The 20,704-nt window shown below is 43.6% G+C and overlaps 1 protein-coding gene across 1 annotated transcript in view; it reads right to left on the bottom strand.

Moving 5' to 3' along the window:
* hecw2a (HECT, C2 and WW domain containing E3 ubiquitin protein ligase 2a) overlaps positions 1–20,704 on the bottom strand; it is a 51,424-nt gene that overhangs the window by 16,340 nt on the left and 14,380 nt on the right. The window contains exons 5-16 of the mRNA XM_080457022.1: positions 16,725–16,894; positions 16,407–16,546; positions 15,974–16,074; positions 15,180–15,745; positions 11,213–11,470; positions 9,580–9,883; positions 9,192–9,296; positions 8,466–8,616; positions 6,267–6,379; positions 3,853–3,968; positions 1,583–1,768; positions 1–58 (exon numbers count right to left, since the gene is read on the bottom strand). The exon at positions 1–58 is cut by the window's left edge and continues 77 nt beyond it. Coding sequence (XP_080313148.1) covers positions 1–58; positions 1,583–1,768; positions 3,853–3,968; positions 6,267–6,379; positions 8,466–8,616; positions 9,192–9,296; positions 9,580–9,883; positions 11,213–11,470; positions 15,180–15,745; positions 15,974–16,074; positions 16,407–16,546; positions 16,725–16,894 — 2,268 coding nt within the window. The remainder of the gene's footprint in view (positions 59–1,582; positions 1,769–3,852; positions 3,969–6,266; positions 6,380–8,465; positions 8,617–9,191; positions 9,297–9,579; positions 9,884–11,212; positions 11,471–15,179; positions 15,746–15,973; positions 16,075–16,406; positions 16,547–16,724; positions 16,895–20,704) is intronic.

Genomic DNA, 20,704 nt, shown 5'->3' with positions numbered 1-20,704 from the left:
GGGGCAGGCGGGGGTCGATGAAGGTGGTGGAGCGACAGTTGTGATCCACAAAAAAAGGCTGTGGAGCATAGTATCACGAAGCCACTGGATTCTATTCATTTCAGTGCGGTATGAAAAACATCTTGCATAGACTGAGATAATGTTGCCCGCCTACTCCAATGTCAATATTTGGGCTCTTCATTGGCCTTTTGTTTGTTCGGCTACCTAATTTTTATTTATGTGTTCTGAGATATAGGTATATTGGACAACAGCACGGCCTACTATGGGGTCGATATGGTTTATTCACCTGTTTCCTAGGCTGTGTGTTTTCCACTTCCTGTCGGATTTCATTGGATATCATTAGTCATCTGACCAGTTTCATTGGATTTCATTGGATCAAATCGACAGGAAGTGGAACACACACAGGAAGTGAAAAGCCTAGGAAACAGGTGGATACTTCCTTTTATAAAATTGATCTATTGTGATCTGATGATGATTGACAGCCTGAGGTCGCTATATAATTATGTGCGTTAGCTGTCATATTCAGTGGAACTTAATGAAGGCTATTTGAGCGAAAACCTTTTACAATAATAATAATCTCTCAGCACCACTGCCCTTATAAACATGCTGTGTTGATGTTAGTAGGAATAAACACAGAAGCAAAAAAGGAGGTGGTGCCCCCAGAGGCAAAAATATTTTCTTCCTTTTTTTTACCCAGATTGCAATAATAATGGCTTTTATTTTTTTTTCCAACTGAACTGTGTGCCTTGGATCCTTTTTTAATACCAGCTGAAGTACTTGATATACAGCGTTTGCACAAAGGAAAGGAACATACAATCATATGACTTAAAGGACGACTTCACCGATTTTCAACCTATCTTCATATAATTGGTCCTCACTAATACGCATGATAAAATGGTAAAAAAATAATCTACTTGGTCTGTGTCTCATAGGAGGGCTGTGGACAGTCCAGAAACCCGTCTACCAGTGACATCATCGTTAGGCATGATTTTTTTTTCCAACAAGATTTCAACAAGATTTTTATTAACACGAGAGCAATGGCTTCTTTTATTGCATCGCAACTTTCCAGGAATAGAAAGCCTGCAGTTTCTATTAGCTTGGATTCCCCATTGATGACGTCACTGGTAGACGGGACTCTGAACTGTCCACAGCCCTCCTCTGAGACACAGACCGAGTAGATTTTTTTTTTACCATTGTATCATGAGTATTAGTGAGGACCAACTATATGAAGATAGGTTGAAAATCGGTGAAGTCGTCCTTCAACCCTCTCCAAAGAGCACCTGATCTCAGTTGGATATATTGGACCCACACAGTGCTCCTCCTACAGTATCTCTAATGTGTACTGTAGGCAATGACATGTATTTAAGCCAAATATGGACCTTTAACCACTAAGCCCTATTTAAAAACACACAAAATGTACAACAAAATGTAAGATCTATAAGCTATTTGACAATTTCTTTACATTTTCATCAATAACAACATGCTCAAAATAGGGACGGCACACACGCACGCACGCACACACACACACACGCACACGCACACGCACACGCACACACACACACACACACACAAACAACCCTACCTTCCCAGTGTGGTCGTGTTTCATCTCCCAGCCGCGGGGCAGCTCCAGCTGCTTGTTGGAGAACAGGTTGAGGAAGGTGACCAGGTCTCGGTTGTGCTGGTAGCGCTCAAAGTGATGGGCGTCGCGACGCACCTTGCTGATCATGTGCTTCAGGCAGGTGTTGCTCGTAAACATGCGGTAGGCACTCTGTAAGGGGGCGGGGCAAAAGGATGAGGTCATCAGAAAGGGACGGGCGACGGCTGAGCCTTTGTTTGCGTTTTGTATGATGTTTGATTTGCATTTTAAAACATGCTATGCAGATATACGTAGTTTATTGTATTAACAATATCGTGAATTATGTATATATTTTTTTCACAGTATTATTGTGCTTGTATTGGAAATGTGCTTCACACTCACAGTAAGATTATTGTAATACTAATAATATGAGGAGGCTAGGGTCAGTACATCTAATCCTGAGAGTCAACAATATAATTTCCCACTTAGCTTCAGTATTCCAAAATGTTGTTATTATTAGGAACCTATAAATCTCTCAAGACAGATTCTGCTAACAGCAGAATCTGTCAGCACCACTGCCCTAAAAATGTAGTATTATTGTTAGTAGAAATAAACACAGAAGCACCTGAGAGGAAGTGAACTAAGAAAGGGGAGGAGCCAAACCGAGTTCCTGTTTCTGCACAAAAAAAAGGATGTGGTGCCCTCAGAGGCAAAAACGAAGGGGAAAATATATTTTTTCCTTTTTTATTTATATTTTTACCGAATGGGTTCCTAGATTGGGAATCTCTAAATGCCATTCAGCAAAATGTATCAGATTCATGTGACTCCTGCTAATATTATATAATTATATAAGTGGTGTTGCTATGTTACTGTACGATGCTGGGACATATTTGTACATACGGTATTATACAATAAAATGCATAAACTAAGTTATGTTTGTTTAACCCCAGTGATGCTGAGACGTAGTAGCCTATCTGGTATGATGATGGAGCTGAACTGACCACTCACAGAGAGATGCCACTTTCAATTGCTGTCTTGTTTCCACAGTTGGCATGGAGAACACAAACGTGTGCCAATTGAACTGGCTAGGTTTGAGACTAGCTTAATTTCTATGTAATAAACATCTAAACAGAGGCCAAAGGTCAGAGAGGCATTGCTTGCTCCCTTGGGGGGAAAAATAGTTATTTGGTTTGAGCAAATCACAGAATAAATTTAGTAAAGTAAAGTTTTTCAGAAGCATTTAAAATCTTAAAGCTACAATACCTATGTTTTGTATCCGTTGTCTCCCTCTCCTGATTGAGAGAGGTAATTGCAACCATGTCTGAACTACACTAAAGATGGTGACCCATGTAGTGTCCAATACTAACTTTATTAACATTGTCAACCAAGGTGTCCTACTCAACACCGGGGTCTAAATGTCTCAGTGGAAGAGTAGGGAGACCACCTCCAACCACTACAGATGTACAACTGTAGATATATTGTATAAACATACTCTACCATACAGATTGGTTAAAATAATGCTTTATCCCATGCCCTGTACTGGCAGAGGGGAGAATGATGTCTGCACTATTACCGCGGTGGTGTTTTGGATTTCCTGTCTTAGTGATACAGAGAGCGTTGGCGGACTTAACACCATGGATTATTCCTTCCTATAAAGACATGGAGATTTAAGGTTTAAAAACAGTGGAGGATTCATTTAAGTCACTACATACTTAGTGACATGCTTAGTGTTGTTGACTCCATGTTGCTACAAGTGATCCAATTTTTACTTCTTACTTTCCATTTTTCATTTCATTTCTTTTTTTCTTAATATTTTCCTCAATTTTTCATTTATTTTGCCTTCCGATGTAGTCATTATGCCAATTCCCCTTCCTTTGTAAATAGTCCCTGTCATTGCTGACCCCTGCTGCCGACCCCCAGCTGTCTCCTCTGATACACATGAAGTCACCAGCCGCTTCTTTTCACCTGACAGTGAGGAGTTTCATCAGGAGTATGTAACGCGTGCAGAGTAACACGCTATTCATCACAGTTCAGCTCCCTGCTGAACAGGCAACCTGACTAACACGAAGAAATTGCTAGTGCAGCAAAAGTCATCAACCTTCCCGCCCAGCTTCCCACCCACGAACATGGCCAATTGTGTTCGTTGGGAGTCTGAGGCCAAGCCGGAGGCACCATGGAGGATTGGAACCCCGGTCCGCGGTGGTGGGCAGGAAGTGTCCCCTGCACCACCCGATGCCTCCATCCCTTTCTTTTCTATTTTGGGGGGTGAAACTCACAGGGTTAGAATGCAGCACTGTGAAGAAATCGGGGCTGCACAGGAACTTGGCGCACGGTGACTGAAGCAGCACGGAGAGACGTGTGCGTGATGTGAGACGCGACTCTCTGCGGAACTCTGCAACGCACGCACGCACGCGCACGCATGCACAAACACACACACACACACACACACACACACACACACACACACACACACACACACACACACACACACACACACACACACACACACACACACACACACACACACACACACACACACACACACACACACACACACACACACACACGTTACAACACAGTACTGAATTTCCCCTCAGTGATCAATAAATATCTCATTTTATCTGGACTGAGAGACGTTAGCAAAAAACGCTGCCTCATCCATGAACCACCGATCAAACTTACTATTAATAATACTACCTTAATATGTTTGAATTTTTTACTTTGAGAAAAGAGAAGAGGAAGTCGAGGGAAGGATGATGTGTAACACACCGGTTCTCAACCTGTGGGCCAGGGTCCACTGGTGGGCCGTGAGGAAATTGCAAACCCTAACTCCAAATAATAGATAAGATTTTATTGATAATATAACATTCATATAGTTGGTTCCACTGATCCAAGACGGAACACAATTGATTGATTGATCATTAAAATAAACATGCTCTGAAAATGGATGGGCCCACCCATCTGAACACTTAACACGGCAGTCGAATGGCTGCCGTGTTAATAATTAAATTCTTCTTCATATACAAATTGGCTAATGGGAGGGCGGGCCGGCGGACCACGGCCACGTCACTCTCACTCAGACATAACCATAAACAAACCCAATACGCCCATATATATGCGGGACCAAGACAACGTCACTCTGATTGAGACATAACCATAAACAAACCCGATACGCCCATATATAGGCATGTCACTATGACTCAGACATAACCATAAACAAACACGATACGCCCATATATAGGCATGTCACTATGACTCAAACATAACAAACCCGATACGCCCATATATAGGCATGTCACTATGACTCAAACATAACCATAAAAAAACCTGATACGCCCATATATAAGCATGTCACTATGACTCAGAAATAACCATAAGCAATCCCGATTTGCCCATATATAGGCATATATGGAGATCCGGTTCTCCAGAGCCACAGATCCGACCGCTATGCCCATATATGGTCATATGTGCATGCATATATGGGACCACTGACTTCAAACTCGGCGCGTGCAGCGGCAAGGACTCGAGGGAGTGCGGTGCCCGCCGTTGAGTAGTTTGGATATTCAGATGTCCAGAACCGCCGATTCAACCAATATGCCCATATATGGCCATTCCAATATATGGGCACAAACTGATGACATCAGGGATCTCCATATTTGGGCATTAAAGGGACAAGGACTGACAGATACAGAGATCTCCGTATACAGTATGGGCCTAAAAGGGGCTCAGGTAGACAGACAGAAACAGACATCTTCATATATGGGCACAAAACGGGTAGTCTGACAAAGCCCCCGGACACTATGACTCAGACATATTGTTGGGATCGGCGGTGCGACGTGGGTGTGAGGGCAGCGTAACGGCCCGAACTATAGATGTGAGGGCTGGTTAACGGCCCGAACCTCTAGTTACAAACAAGACACGAAATATCATTTACAGCTTGGCTACCAATATAAAGAATACAAGTGCCTCTGTGTCTGTCTAAGTGTTTGTTCTAAGCTGGTCCACCTGGCCCTCATTGACTCCTATTCATTCCACGGCTGCAGTTTGCCTCCCAGTGCGACGAATCTGCCGGCTGGAATTGTCGGATAGCGAAGCTGACGTAGATGACCGTATCTTCTTTTTATTTACCTTGGCCTGTCTCATAGGCCTGCCTGCATTCCGGTTCAGGGGCCGAACACTAGCCCATTTAGAGTATGGGAGCCCATTGTGGACCGTCCATTCAGAGTATTGGAAGACATTGGGGACCCCTCATTGGCTGGCCTTTTGCCAATAGGGAGAAAGGGGATAAAGTGAGAAAGTGACGACTAGTTCCAGCGTCTGTTTAGCTTTGTCAAGCTGTAAAAACCAAACACAACCTGGACTTGATTTTATTCAACCATTTAAAGCCTATTCAAACATTTTCAAAGATAGCTGATCTACTACAAGCTCACTACGCTTTGTGAGCTTGTAATTATAGCTTGTTCACCTACTATACTGACATGCCCAAAAAATAGCGAGGACAGGCTGAAAGTGGTTAAAAATCAGGACACATTGGCTGCATAATTGCAGATACCGATGTAATCAAAAAAGTCCAATAATGGCCGATATATAGACCGATATATGGGTCAAGCTCTAGCTCATAGTAATTTTGAAGAAAACACTTCATCATCCTATTTTGACATTATTGCACAAAATGAGACAAATATCTGACCAGGGATGGCGTGAGGCAGCAGGTCACCATCTGGGTCAGGAAGCAGGTCCACAGGCACAGGGTTCTCTTCTGTGCGTTCAGCGTTAGTTATGGTTCTCCTGATACTCTGGTACCTGGAAAGAGAAGCACAGGTACATTTGAGACATTTACATGGAGCTACACAGCAAAATCCCCAGTGTTAATGTAACTATGAAAGTGTACAATAGATCTTTAAAGGTTCTATGACATTCATTTTCACTTTTTGGGCGGTGAAACCGCCCCTATATGTGAGGTTTGGACAGGGGGTCCCATTGCACCCCCCCAACCCTGCGCTGTGATTGGCCACCATTGTACCCCCCTAACCCTATCCAATCACAGCCAATCACAGTCTATTCAGGACTGTGATTGGCTAGTGAAACATGACACATGTGCATAGCCCTATAAATAGGACTATGCACTTAAAAAAAACACATTTTTTTTTTTTAAGTTAGGGGTGTACAATGGTTGGTCCACAATATTACTTTTCTTCCATCACTTCTTCCATCACTGTGATGACCACTGTGACCACACCGCCCACTTCACACTGGGTGTGTTTTGGGGCGGTGAAACCGCCCCTATATGTGAGGTTTGGATATTTGCACACCAAATCCTGCGCTGTGATTGGCCAGAAATGTACCCCCCTAACCCTGCACCGTGATTGGCCAATCACAGTCTATTCAGGACTGTGATTGGCTAGGGAAACATGACACATGTGCATAGTCCTATAAATAGGACTATGCACTTAAAAAATACACATTTATGGGTTTTTTTAAGTGAATCACACATTGTTGACTCCATTCAGTATTGTGATTAGCTAGCAAGACACCGCCCACTTCACACTGGGTGTGATTTTTTATGTTTTTTGGGGGTTTTATGACCTCAATTACACCCAAAAAATCTGAACTTTGAACATTCAGTGGATTTTCTGTGGTCTGGAGTTTTCTGAATAATTAGGCTGAAAAGTAATCTGAGCTTGGCCCTTGGGCAGTGAAGTCACAGGCCATTAATCCCGCCCACTCCCCTCCTTGCCCCTCCCCTATCCTTTCCTTTGGGGGGGGCAGAGCAGAGGCGATGATTGACAGGCAAAATCCCTCAACAGTGACACCCGCAGGCAAAGATTTATTTTTTCATTGCAGTTGAAAAGGCTTTAGAAATGTGAGAGAAAAACACCTGCCATGGATCAATGGAGTGGAATTTTTTGTTAAAACTTTTTATACACGTTTGAAGGACCATGACAAAGACTTTTAATGTGTGGTAAAACTGAACGTCATGAAACCTTTAAGGGTCTATTTTTTACAAAAACAGTCACGTCAGATACTAGGACTCAGATATTACAAGCAAGACCCTGTTTCATACTCACACTATTATTCTCATTTACACCCTGGCTCACCGAGCACCAGCTTAACTCATTCAGTGCCAGACTTATTTCTGGCTGTGTTTGCCCAGTGCCAGAGATTTATTTTTATTTTTCTTACCTTTTCAAGTAGTCACAGAATATTTATCTCCAGTATGATCGATCCCCTGATGGTTGCTAATAACAGAGGGTTTCAATGTGCTTCTGTGAAAAAAAAAATGTCATCGCGACCTCCCGTTCCCTTTATTCCCGCTTTGAAAATAACATGTCTCGGCCAAAAATACATAGTAAAAAAAAAAGTACAAAGGAGCCGAGATGCAGGATTTCTAAGTAATAAGTTAACTAAGAAGTGAATGGAGCAGTAAATCTTCGGATCACGTTATCTTGGGTTCTGGACGTTTTTAAAAAGAAACGTGGGCTTACTAAAAAACAGCCGTCAAAAGAGTCATTGGCACATAACCTCCAGAACAGTTGTTAAGGGAGGGGAGAGAAATTCTCCTTAAATTGTATACGTTTTAAACTTGTGTAGCAGTGTCTAAGTAAAAAAAAATCTCACTTTTCTGTTATCGTAACAACTTTTCCTGTTTTATCCTTCTTTCACTGGAGTATTATTTGCACTTTACTGGTCTTCCAATTGATTTGAACTTTTTTTATTCTCTTAAGCATCCTTAGGCTATGAAAAGACACTGTACAAATAAAGTGTATTATTATCACTTCTATCCAGACATTCCCTGCTGATCCAGGGGATTCAAACCAACACTGGTCCCAAATTCCATACGTCTGCTGCTGCTAACAGGGAACCAGTCGGACCAGTCATCTCTGCCTACCTGCGGTTCAGCTGCTCCATCTGCTGAATGGAGCTGGAGCGGGTGAGGCCCTGGGGGGCCGGGGGCCCGGTGGGACGCTGCCAGGTGGTGGTTCTGTTCACATGGTCCACGAAGAAGATGCGCCCATGGCTGTCGATACGAGCCTCCCAGTCTGTGGGCAGCGGACAGACATAAAGGTTCGGGATGATTAATATGCTAAGGGCTGTAAGATGGCACAGTAGGTAACTGTTTAGAGCCCCGCAGATATATCATTCTGGTCATTATTGAACTTTTTTTGACAACATCAGTATGAGCAATTATGCAGCCGATGTGTCCTGACCTGAATTACTTTCAACCTGGTGTCCCTATTTTTGGCATGTCATTGTAGGCGAAGATTTCCAAAAAATAGCAGATCTACAAGCTCGAAATGTGTCCCACCGTGACACGTTGTGAGCTTGTAGGTCTGCTATTTCTGAATAGGGCTTAAAGGGGTATTTCACTTGAAAACACTTCTGGGTTCATTTTCACGTCTACTCATACTTTTGTGTGCACCCCACCCAGACAGTGGTCTCGCATTCTCCAAAATGGGGAACGGCATCGGACCCAGGAATGTGGCATCAGTCTGGCTCTATGACTGGCACACAAACACACTTAAACACAAAGGATGGATCCAAACAGTACAGATCATGCAGATAAACCTAATGGATGGATACAAACGGTACAGATCATGCAGACACACACACTCACTGGGAGGAAGTGGCTCATCGACCCGCTGGTATCTGTGGATGTCATGACGCACTGAGGGCAGCGCTGAGGGCAGCGAGCGCACAGTGTGACCGTTGACCTGGGACCCTGGGTACATAGAGCACATGGCTTGTCTTTAACACAGGTTTTCAAGGTGGGGACCGCCAGGAGGGTTAATTGGAAACAAGAGGAAAATTTGAATAAATAAATTTCAAATAAGTTCATTAAAAAAATCGATCTAAAAGCTATTTGGGGGTCCTTAGAATGGAAAAGTCTGGGAATCCCCTTTTTTAATTCAAGTCTTTCCTTAAATTAATGGTTTAAGAGATTTAATGCCCTTTGGATAGATTTTTTTTTGGATAGAACTCTTCAACTTCTTCAAGTTGCATACCTTCCTCTCCATCTGTCTCCGTGGTAGCGCCGGCCTCTGAATCCCCTGACCCCGCAGCCTCGAGTCGCTTTGACTCCTCCCCTTCCTGGTCCTCAGCCACGCCTCCCGCTGCTTGCAAACTGGGCCTCCTTTCAGCTAGCGCCTCCCCTGGCTCCTGTCCATTGGACGGCAGAGCCTCTCGTTCGTCCTCGTTTGTTGTGGCTTGCCCGCCCCCTTCATCAGCTACATCCTGATTGGTTGGTGGGGTGTCAGTGATGGCCTTTCCTCCTGGGTCGATCACGGTCTCCGCCCCCTCCTCTGCTTCCTGTAAGTGACACAGGAAGAGAATATTTACCTTTGGTATCAACAATTTATGGAGCCGATGGCTGGCGTCCCTGTTTTAGGTATATTTACAGTACTAGAGGTTCGGGCCGCTGTGTGGCCCTCACACCTACGTCGCACTGCCGTTACAGCCGATAAGCCTGAGTCATAGCTTCTAGGGCTTTGTCAGAGCACCCGTTGTACCCGTGTCTCTTTCATGCCCATATATGGATATCCATGATGTCATCAGTATATGCCCATATATTGGCATGCCCATATATTTATTTAAAGGACCATACCAGTGTTAATATATATCATTGCCCTTTGTTAACATCGGTCACATACAGTAGTTTACATAAACCATTTTTTTTCTTAAATTGCTTTATTGTTGAGTTATCGTGTTTATGTTTTGTCCATATTCAATAAACAGAGCATCCTTGTCAATGCCAGCTGTAACTCCCTCTCTTGTTAAAAGCCCTCTTCAAGCTTAAATTTGAGTTTGAAATGCAACTTATAAGGAACTATTGTTCCAGGTGTATTTGATACCAATGCACACATTTGAATGGCTTGTAATTAGAGTAAAAAAGTAATTTTACATTTGCTTTTCAAAGGGCTGTGGAGTGTAAAGTGTTTTTTTCCCACAGTTTCAACATGAATGGCAGTTAAAATGTACGGTCTACTAAAATATACACTGCATGACTTATCTACAAAAATATAATTGAAAATGGGGCAATGGTTCGAAGACAAATTTAGTGTCTGGTATAATGTCTGATAAATGGAGTGCAAATGAAAACTATACAATACTTACAGTAGTTAAAGGCGTGGGAAATCAAAAATGTTTGAACCAGAGGATGAAACAATATCCACAATTTGGAAACATTAGAATTTTTGACTTTTTCAATTTAATTGCTGTACTCAATTCTTAATTTGCATCATAATGCCTTTGATTACATATTGCCCTATTTCCTGATAGTTTGTGGATTCTGTAAGTGTAAAAATATATATAATATTTACATTACTAGAGGTTGGGGCCGCTAGTCATAGTTTCTGGGGCTTTGTCAGAGTTCCCGTTGTACCCCTGTCCCTTTTGTGCCCATATATGGAGATCTCTGTATCTGTCAGGCCTTGTCCCCTTAATGCTTTTCAAAAGTTTCAAAAATAGCAGATCTGTAAACTCACAATATATTTACAATATTTTCTTGTTCATTAAAGCTAAATGTTCTTTTCGTGTATATTGAAATGTAATATATTGATCAAAGACATTTACACGTTGAAATACAACGTGTAACGGTCTAATTGTCTCTAGAATACATACAAGGCCACGTGATCTCACCACGGCGGTTGTCATGGTGATTGGACAGCTCTCTGATGAGGAGAACACTGTCTGTGGGGCCGTTGCCATGGAGCAGGTGTCCATCTCTGACGAGGCGTCTTCCGCCTGGCCCCTCCCCTCCTCGCGCGCCTCCTCTCCCTCTGGCAGAGCAGCGTGGGACACGGCCTCTATGAACGGAGCTTCGTCCACTTCAGAGAACACCTCTGGTTCTGAGACCTCCTCCAAGTCCAGTGCCAAGTGAACGTCAGGAGGAGCCACCTAGAATTAGTTACAGAATTTTGGGTCTGATGCTGATCCTTTTCTAGTTTCCAGCTCGGTGTGATCGTCCCCTAAGGGCGGCTTCACACTGGGTCCGTTTGCATTCGAACCGTTCCCGAGTACGAATGGCCTCTACCAGCTGGCCGGCATTCACATTGGCCAAGATCCTTGCGCACCAGAGTACACTTGCATATATACCCCCGATCCTATAGGTGGCGGCATGCACATAGTGGTTCGCCAGTGGACACAGACGTCATCAACTATGCGACAATGTTTGTGCTGGTCGCGCATAAATATAGGGTTGCGGCTGGGGAGAGAGTCAACGCACTGAGCGCAGTGAGCGCACAGAAGTCAAGGCACAGACTGCTGTGTTGTTGACGGACAACGGATGTACGCTTATGAGAAACAACTCAAATAAAACCTGGTGAAACACTTGTGTGCATTAGCGCAAGATGAGGATACAGGAAACATTCAGTCTAAATGTCCAGTTTGCTAACCTTCACAACTACTACTACTTTTGCATTTGAAACTTTAAATTTCTCTAAATATTATAAACTTTCACGACAGCTTAAGTACAAAAATATATCATTTATGAAAAGGCAACTATAGTAGCCTATACAGTGAAGTCGGACTGAATGACTGAAACCTTGTATTGTGAATTGTACTTCCATGTACTGTTTCTCATGTCTCATGTCTAAATAAAGTACATCAATCAATCAATCCAACGTCTTTTCTTTTTTTACTCTCTTGGTGTGGGGATTATCTGGCACATGTATGTATCTGTTATGAAAGAGAAATTGCATCATGAGTGAAACGGCTATAGTCCTTGGGAAACCATAAACCTACAGTACGTAGGCCTACATCTAAATGAGTTACCATATTTACTTACAAATTTCAAATTACAAAGCCTTATAAGCTATATATTTCTGGGATGCATAGTAGCTGAAACTCCACAAGATATCCACAAGATATACTATATATATATATATATATATATATATATATATATATATATATATATATATATATTATATATATATATATATATGGTTATGGTATATGGTTTTAGCATCTTAAGTGTCCACTTTGCAAATGTGTGGACCCAGAGAGAAAGAATGTATCTATCTATCTATCTATCTATCTATCTATCTATCTATCTATCTATCTATCTACAGTATCTATCTATCTATCTATCTATCTATCTATCTATCTATCTATTAGAGATGCGCGGATCGCGGTTTTAGCCGCGGTTGCCGCAGTTAACCGCAGTTTGGGTGGATTCGGGTCAATCAAATATAATTATTAATTAATATCGGATAAACCGCGGGTGAAATATTGCGGTAAATAAATTAATGACATCTAATATATCTATCCATAAAATAGCTAAATCTCTGCGTGCTTGTGTCTGTGTGAGTGTGTAGAGCAGCCTCTGTGCGATGCGATCACAAAATGCATTGATTTAGCCTATGGAATGTCGGTGCGTCTTTTTTCTTTTTTTTAAACCAGCGCAGCAGCGCAGCAGAGCAGTGGGCTCTGTATGTTGGATGCCGCATGTATGTTGGATGCCTGTATGTTGGATGCCGCACAGAGTCTGTATGTTCAGCGCAGCACCGGTTTAAAAAAAAGAAAAAAGACGCACCGACATTCCATAGGCTAAATCAATGCATTTTGTGATCGCATTGCACAACTAATACTAAAACTAACGGGGAATACCAGAAAATAATAATATTTTGACATACGGGAAAAACGGTTGGTGCGGATATTTAAATTGGATAATATAATTATATAATTAATATAATTAATTTGTACATGCGGATTCGGGTGACGTGAGAGGCCATCCGCGCATCTCTACTATCTATCTATCTATCTATCTATCTATCTATCTATATATATATATATATGGAGTAATTAGTGAGTATTTGAGGGCTCGAGCCCTCAAATACTCACTAATTACTCCATATATTTCTGCATTTTTGTGTGTACTGTCCAATTGTGTTTGTATGTCCTCGTTTGCCCAAATGTCCAGCAAGCATGAAATTTCTTCATTAGACCAGAGGGATCCTTTCCCGGATCCGGCCATGGTTGAACCCCTGTGGATTGATCTGCGACGTGTTTTTGTTGACTGTTTTTGTCGAGTTTATATACCGTCACCTATTACAAATAGCGGGCCACTTCCGTCTAACGGTACGCTTGCTTTCACATTGCAGCGTACCGTACCCGAAAACGCATGATCCGGATCCGAGATTGCCTCCGGAGGTGGTTTCGGGTACGGAACGGTGATCCGTTTCGGGGAACGATGCGCAACATTCACACTAGCGCGACACCTGCCAAGCGGTCTGGAGTGCGCACCCGGGACCATAGTGTGAATCCGACCTAAGACAGTGGTCCCCAAACTGGGGGTTGCCAAATGATTTTGGGGGGTCCCCAGATGATTAGCTTAATGTGAAAAAAAAAATCTCACTCAACAGTAAACAAACCAACATACAGTGTAAGTGTATAAAAGGTATCTTTCTTGGCCAGATGTGACTTATTGGGGGCTATACGGTAAATAATAATAAAGAAATCGCCGGCTTATTGTGCAAAAAAAGACATATTTAGCAACTGCCCGAATGCAGTTGCTAAAAAAACAAATTATAAGACCATTTCTACGTTAAAAGTAACCAACAAACTATACTATAAAAAATTGTCAAACATTGGCCAAATTGTCAAATATTAGTAAGAGGTGAAAATTGTGAAAATAGACTATCTACAAGCTCAAAGCGCCTCACACTGCGAGGCATTATGAGCTTGTAGATTGGCTTTCACTTTATTTATCTAGTTTGCAGCCAAACTAAATTTAGGCTGCCCTAGCACGTCTGATGTCTGGTCTAGAGGGGCGGGTTCAAAATCTCTGGAGAAAAAATGTGCGAGATCCCATTGGTTCATCGATCTGTCCGTCAGCCCCCGCCCCATGCCCCTCCGCCTCCCCCAATGTGCAGCATTGAGAGCCCTGACGTCACAACATTTGGAGCGACGCCCACTGCACTCTGGTTGGTTGGGGAAATGAAACACTTCCTATGCCAGGAACGTCAACAGGCTGGTCCAGGCTCTTATTTTTGAGCAAAACGCGAAGGAAAATAAAAGCCTGGAGATCGAGGCTAAACTAAATGTTGGGGGGGCGCAGCCTGAAAAGTTTATAATAGTCATGTTGTTATCTTGTTTACGTGGATTATCTTTTTTTTTTAATAAACGTAGATTATTGTGATAGCCAATGTGTGGACTCAGTGATCTCATTTTGGAAAGGCATGAAGAACCATCCCCAATGGTAACGATACTGAGTGAGCAACAGTGATGCACGTATCGATATAAGGGGCTCTATAATCCACACAGTATTATGACTAATCTATCAATACCTTTTGAAAACATCGGTATCAGCAATTATGCAGCCGATGTGTCTAACTTGTTCTGAAATAGAAACTTTACGTTTTTCAAATTGATTTCAAGATTTTGCATTTTTGTATTGATAAAGTATCGGTCAAAACATCAGTAATTTATGGTCTAAGACTCCAAAATCGGGATCGGCATCAGACCCAAAATTCTGGTATTAGTCGGGCTCTAATCATGACCAATAGCATTGTGATCCTCAGCCCCACCCGGTACTGGTTGCAGGTTTAATAAGTACCTTTGTTTCAGGGTGGTCCCCAGCCTCTCTTCCCCCTCTAGCCTGCACCTCCATCGCCTCCATCACAGAGGATTCCAGTCTCTCTGGATCCTGCTGGAGATCAGGGAAAGGGTCTTCCTCTTCGAGGATGTCTGGTGGATTCCCGTTCAGCAGCAGCAGCGGTGACCCCGGCATCGGCGGCAGGTCCAGTATCACCGACCTCTCCTCGTCCTCGTCAGAGTCAATGTGCAGCATGGCGCTGAGCCGCGTGTGTGTCGGGAAGCTGGAGTGCAATTTCGGGGTGGCGGCACCAAACGGTCGGTCCCCAGGGCCCTTGGGGGCCTCAATGGCATCCAGGCCCTCGCTGAGCGACCTCTGGAGGGGGAGAGGTTTGTTTACTCTGGATTCGGGACGCGACGAGGCTTCGTACTCCAGGATTCCACCCTCGGCCCCGCAGGGGTCCTTTTCCGGGTAGGCCATGGCCCCGCCTTCCCATGGACTCTGGGAACACTGGGAGCCGGTGGGGGAGTGGATCACCACCCCTGGCAGGGGGTGAGGAAGGTCCTCATCATCAGAGGGAGTCCCTGGAGCTCCGTTCACTGATGAAAGACCGATGATGGACTCAGGAGAAGCACCTGGAAAGAACATTCAAAGATTAAATATTTTTATCGTTACATTTTGTGTACAAGTACATATTAAGTACAACAGTAAAACAATAACAAAGACATTAATAACGAATAGCAGTAATAATAAACAGACTACTAAAGAATAGCAGTGGTAGTAAGAAGAGAATAAAAACCGTATGTACATTGCAATGGAACACTTGCCATAAAGACATTATTATTAACGAAGAGAACTCTCACCATCTGGCCCCGTTGAGGTAAGCTCCACCTTGAATGTCATCTGACCACTCACGTGTTCCGTGGGCAGGCGGCGACACAAAGAGAAGTTCACTGGTTGGATGCTGCAGAAAACAAAATATCAATTAACTTTCAACCTGGTGTCCCTATTTTGGACGTGTCACAACCTATGGTTCACGAGTTATAGGCCAAAACGTGAATCGGCCTGTTACAGTGCCACTATGAGGCCAATTTGAAAGATTTGGGGCAGAGGTTCTTCCTTGGCGTACCGGAAGTGTGCGTCCATATGTGTGTGTGTGTGTGTGTGTGTGTGTGTGTGTGTGTGTGTGTGTGTGTGTGTGTGTGTGTGTGTGTGTGTGTGTGTGTGTGTGTGTGTGTGTGTGTGTGTGTGTGTGTGTGTGCGTGCGTGTGTGCCTGCGCACACTATGTTACCTACCCAGGTATTTTTTCTATAAGCCGCTGCACAGGGATGGTCAGCTGACCCAGGAAGCGTTTGATGATTGGTCGACTTTTGGCAAACTTGTCCTTTACCTCGATGTACAAGATGTCCGTCATTAGAGCTACAAATGTATATTTCTGTGGAAAGAGGAAGATACAGTGAAGTAGTACAGTACATTCTCATTGTACACTACATTACTACTGTGGGGGGGGGGGGGGGGGTGTGCAGTAATAATAATATCACAATTTAACTACTTAACCACTTAAACCCCAGCATCCTGGGGTTTAATTTGCAATTATTTGCAGACGTCCTCACCTCTCCGTGCCAGACGGGGTTGGTGGTGTTAGGGATGATGGCGGAGCGTCTCTCCTGGCCATGGTGGCTGAACGTTGGGAAGACGCTCCTCTTGCCAGGGTGGATGGACATCTTCAGGTAGGGGTCCGGGTTGAAGAACATGCCCTTCTTCAGCCCAATGGCTCGAAGATCTGCCGAGCAAAGCAGTCAAACGTTGGAGCAGACCTACCCTTTTGGCTCAACCAGTTAGCAGTACATAATACAACGTCCAGGTGTAACAGCCCAAAATATACCCCTGGCCAAACTATAGGTTGAAGTAGGCTAGCCTAGGTATATTCTGGGATGGTCCAGTTTATACCCAGGGGTATTAAGTAGGCTAGCCCAGGATATACCCCTCTTGCCCAGATTATAAACCCCTTGTATATTTTGGGCTGTTATACCTGTTTTGAATTCGGTTCACCACACGTGTGGGTGCCCCACGACACCTCGTCGAAGGCACTTAACCGTAACCTGCTCAGTGGCAAATGTAGAAGACCAGATGTGTGTAACTGTTTGAAAGATACATTTGCTCCGAAAAAAACTTTGTATTCAATTAGTAGAGGCCCTAGGAGGGGTCCACGCGCACCCTCTTATTTTTTTTTCTAGTTTTGATTTTTGGCATCCATAAGACCTCTAATATAGGGATTTAGATGATCCCAAGAAAAAAAGTGGTCCAAAGTGTGTTTTTTTCAATGTTTTATTACCCCTATGAGACCTGCAGGATTGCTGGCTGAAACGCCGGCGAGACTGTCTTTCGGAGACTGTGGCACGCTCAAATTTAGACGTAGCCCAAAGATAGAGATATCATTTGATTCTAGACAAGGTCTCAGGTTTCCAATGGGACCAACCTTGTCATGCTACCTTGTCGGTAAGGGGGCTAAATACCTAATGATTCAAAGTTAGACAACATTTTGTCTTGGGAAAAACGGCCATCACTATTTTCCAAATGGTCCCCTGAGCTGTCACCTTGATATAAGTGAATTGAAATGGGTTACATGTATACCTACAAGCCTCCCCTGTACATAAATGCCACATTTATGCCAATCTCATGCAGTTTTGGGCAAGAATCATGCAGTTTATTGCATGCAGTACAAATATGTAATTTCCGCCTATTGTAAAAAGGAGACCACTTTACTGTATCTATAGCTGTATGAGACCACTGTACTGTATCTATAGCTGCACGAGACCACTGTACTGTATCTATAGCTGTATGAGACCACTGTACTGTATCTATAGCTGTATGAGACCACTGTACTGCATCTATAGCTGTATGAGACCACTACTGTATCTATAGCTGTGTGAGACCACTGTACTTCATCTATAGCTGCACGAGACCACTGTACTGTATCTATAGCTGCATGAGACCACTGTACTGCATCTATAGCTGTATGAGACCACTGTACTGTATCTATAGCTGCATGAGACCACTGTACTGCATCTATAGCTGTATGAGACCACTGTACTGCACCTATAGCTGTATGAGACCACTGTACTGTATCTATAGCTGTATGAGACCACTGTACTGTATCTATAGCTGCATGAGACCACTGTACTGTATCTATAGCTGTATGAGACCACTGTACTGTATCTATAGCTGTATGAGACCACTGTACTGTATCTATAGCTGCATGCATGAGACCACTGTATCTATAGCTGCATGAGACCACTGTACTGTATCTATAGCTGCATGAGACCACTGTACTGTATCTATAGCTGCATGAGACCACTGTCTGCATCTATATCCCACTATACTGAATCTAAACCGCTGTACTGCATATATAGATTACTGTACTCCATCTATAGACCACATACATTGACCACTGTACTGTATCTATAGACCACTATACTGCATCTCAACTCAACACAACTCAATGGGGGGGGGGGTCCACAGATGCACTACAGTGGTCTCCAGATGTGTCTATAGAAGCACTAGAGGGGTCTACAGGTGCACTAGAGTGGGCTACAGATGCACTAGAGTGGGCTACAGATGCACTAGAGTGGTCTACATGTGCACTAGAGTGGTCTACAGATGCACTACAGTGGTCTACAGATGCAATAGAGTGGTCTACAGATGCACTACAGTGGTCTACAGATGCACTAGAGTGGTCTACAGATGCAATAGAGTGGTCTACAGGTGCACTAGAGTGGGCTAGAGAGGCACTAGAGTGGGCTAGAGAGGCACTAGAGCGGGCTAGAGAGGCACTAGAGTGGTCTACATATGCACTAGAGTGGGCTAGGGAGGCACTATAGTGGTCTACAGATGCAATAGAGTGGTCTACAGGTGCACTAGAGTGGGCTAGAGAGGCACTAGAGTGGGCTAGAGAGGCACTAGAGTGGGCTAGAGAGGCACTAGAGTGGTCTACAGGTGCACTAGAGTGGTCTACAGGTGCACTAGAGTGGTCTACAGGTGCAGTAGAGTGGTCTACAGGTGCACTAGAGTGGTCTACAGGTGCACTAGAGTGGTCTACAGGTGCAGTAGAGTGGTCTACAGATGCACTGCAGTGGTCTACAGATCACGCCAGTGGTCTACAGATGCACTAGAGTGGGCTAGAGAGGCACTAGAGTGGTCTACAGGTGCACTAGAGTGGTCTACAGGTGCACTAGAGTGGTCTACAGGTGCAGTAGAGTGGTCTACAGGTGCACTAGAGTGGTCTACAGGTGCAGTAGAGTGGTCTACAGATGCACTGCAGTGGTCTACAGATCACGCCAGTGGTCTACAGATGCACTAGAGTGGGCTAGAGAGGCACTAGGAGTGGGCTAGAGAGGCACTAGAGTGGTCTACAGATGCACTAGAGTGGTCTACAGATGCAATAGAGTGGTCTACAGGTGCACTAGAGTGGGCTCGAGAGGCACTAGAGTGGTCTACAGATGCACTAGAGTGGTCTACAGATGCAATAGAGTGGGCTACAATTGCTCTACAATGGTCTACATACCACGACAGGGGTCTACAGATGCACTAGAGTGGTCTATAGATACATTACAGCATTCTATAGATACAGTAGGTAGTCTACAGATGTAGTACAGTGGTCTCATACAGCTATAGATACAGTGCAGTGGTCTATATATACAGTACAGTGGTATATAGATGCAGTACAGTGGTTTATAGATTCAGTACAGTGATCTATAGATGCAGTACAGTGGTCAAGATGCAGTACATGATCTCATGCAGCTATAGATGCAGTGGTCTCATATAGAAAGAGATGAAGTACAGTGGTCTAGATACAGTACAGTGGTCTCATGCATGCAGCTATAGATACAGTACAGTGGTCTCATACAGCTATAGATACAGTACAGTGGTCTCATACAGCTATAGATGCAGTACAGTGGTCTCATACAGCTATAGATGCAGTACAGTGGTCTCATACAGCTATAGATACAGTACAGTGGTCTCATTCAGCTATAGATACAGTACAGTGGTCTCATACAGCTATAGATACAGTACAGTGGTCTCATACAGCTATAGATACAGTAAAGTGGTCTCCTTTTTACAATAGGCGGAAATTACATATTTGTACTGCATGCAATAAACTGCATGATTCTTGCCCAAAACTGCATGAGATTGGCATAAATGTGGCATTTATGTACAGGGGAGGCTTGTAGGTATACATGTAACCCATTTCAATTCACTTATATCAAGGTGACAGCTCAGGGGACCATTTGGAAAACAGTGATGGACGTTTTTCCCTCGACAAAATGTTGTCTAACTTTGAATCCTTAGGTATTTAGCCCCCTTCCCGACAAGGTAGCATGACAAGGTTGGTCCCATTGGAAACCTGAGGTTGTCTAGAATCAAATGGTAACTCTATCTTTGGGCTACGTCTAAATTTGAGCGTGCTACAGTCTCCGAAAGACAGTCTCGCTGGCATTTCAGCCAGCAATCCTGCAGGTCTCATAGGGGTAATAAAACATTGAAAAAAACACACTTTGGACCACTTTTTTTCTTGGGATCATCAAAATCCCTA

This window comes from Gymnoscopelus braueri (assembly GCF_963280865.1).
Source record: "Gymnoscopelus braueri genome assembly, chromosome: 18".
NCBI classification, from domain to species: Eukaryota; Metazoa; Chordata; class Actinopteri; order Myctophiformes; family Myctophidae; genus Gymnoscopelus; species Gymnoscopelus braueri.
Note: the sequence above shows the minus strand (reverse complement) of the source record. Positions and strands in the feature narration are given on the sequence as shown.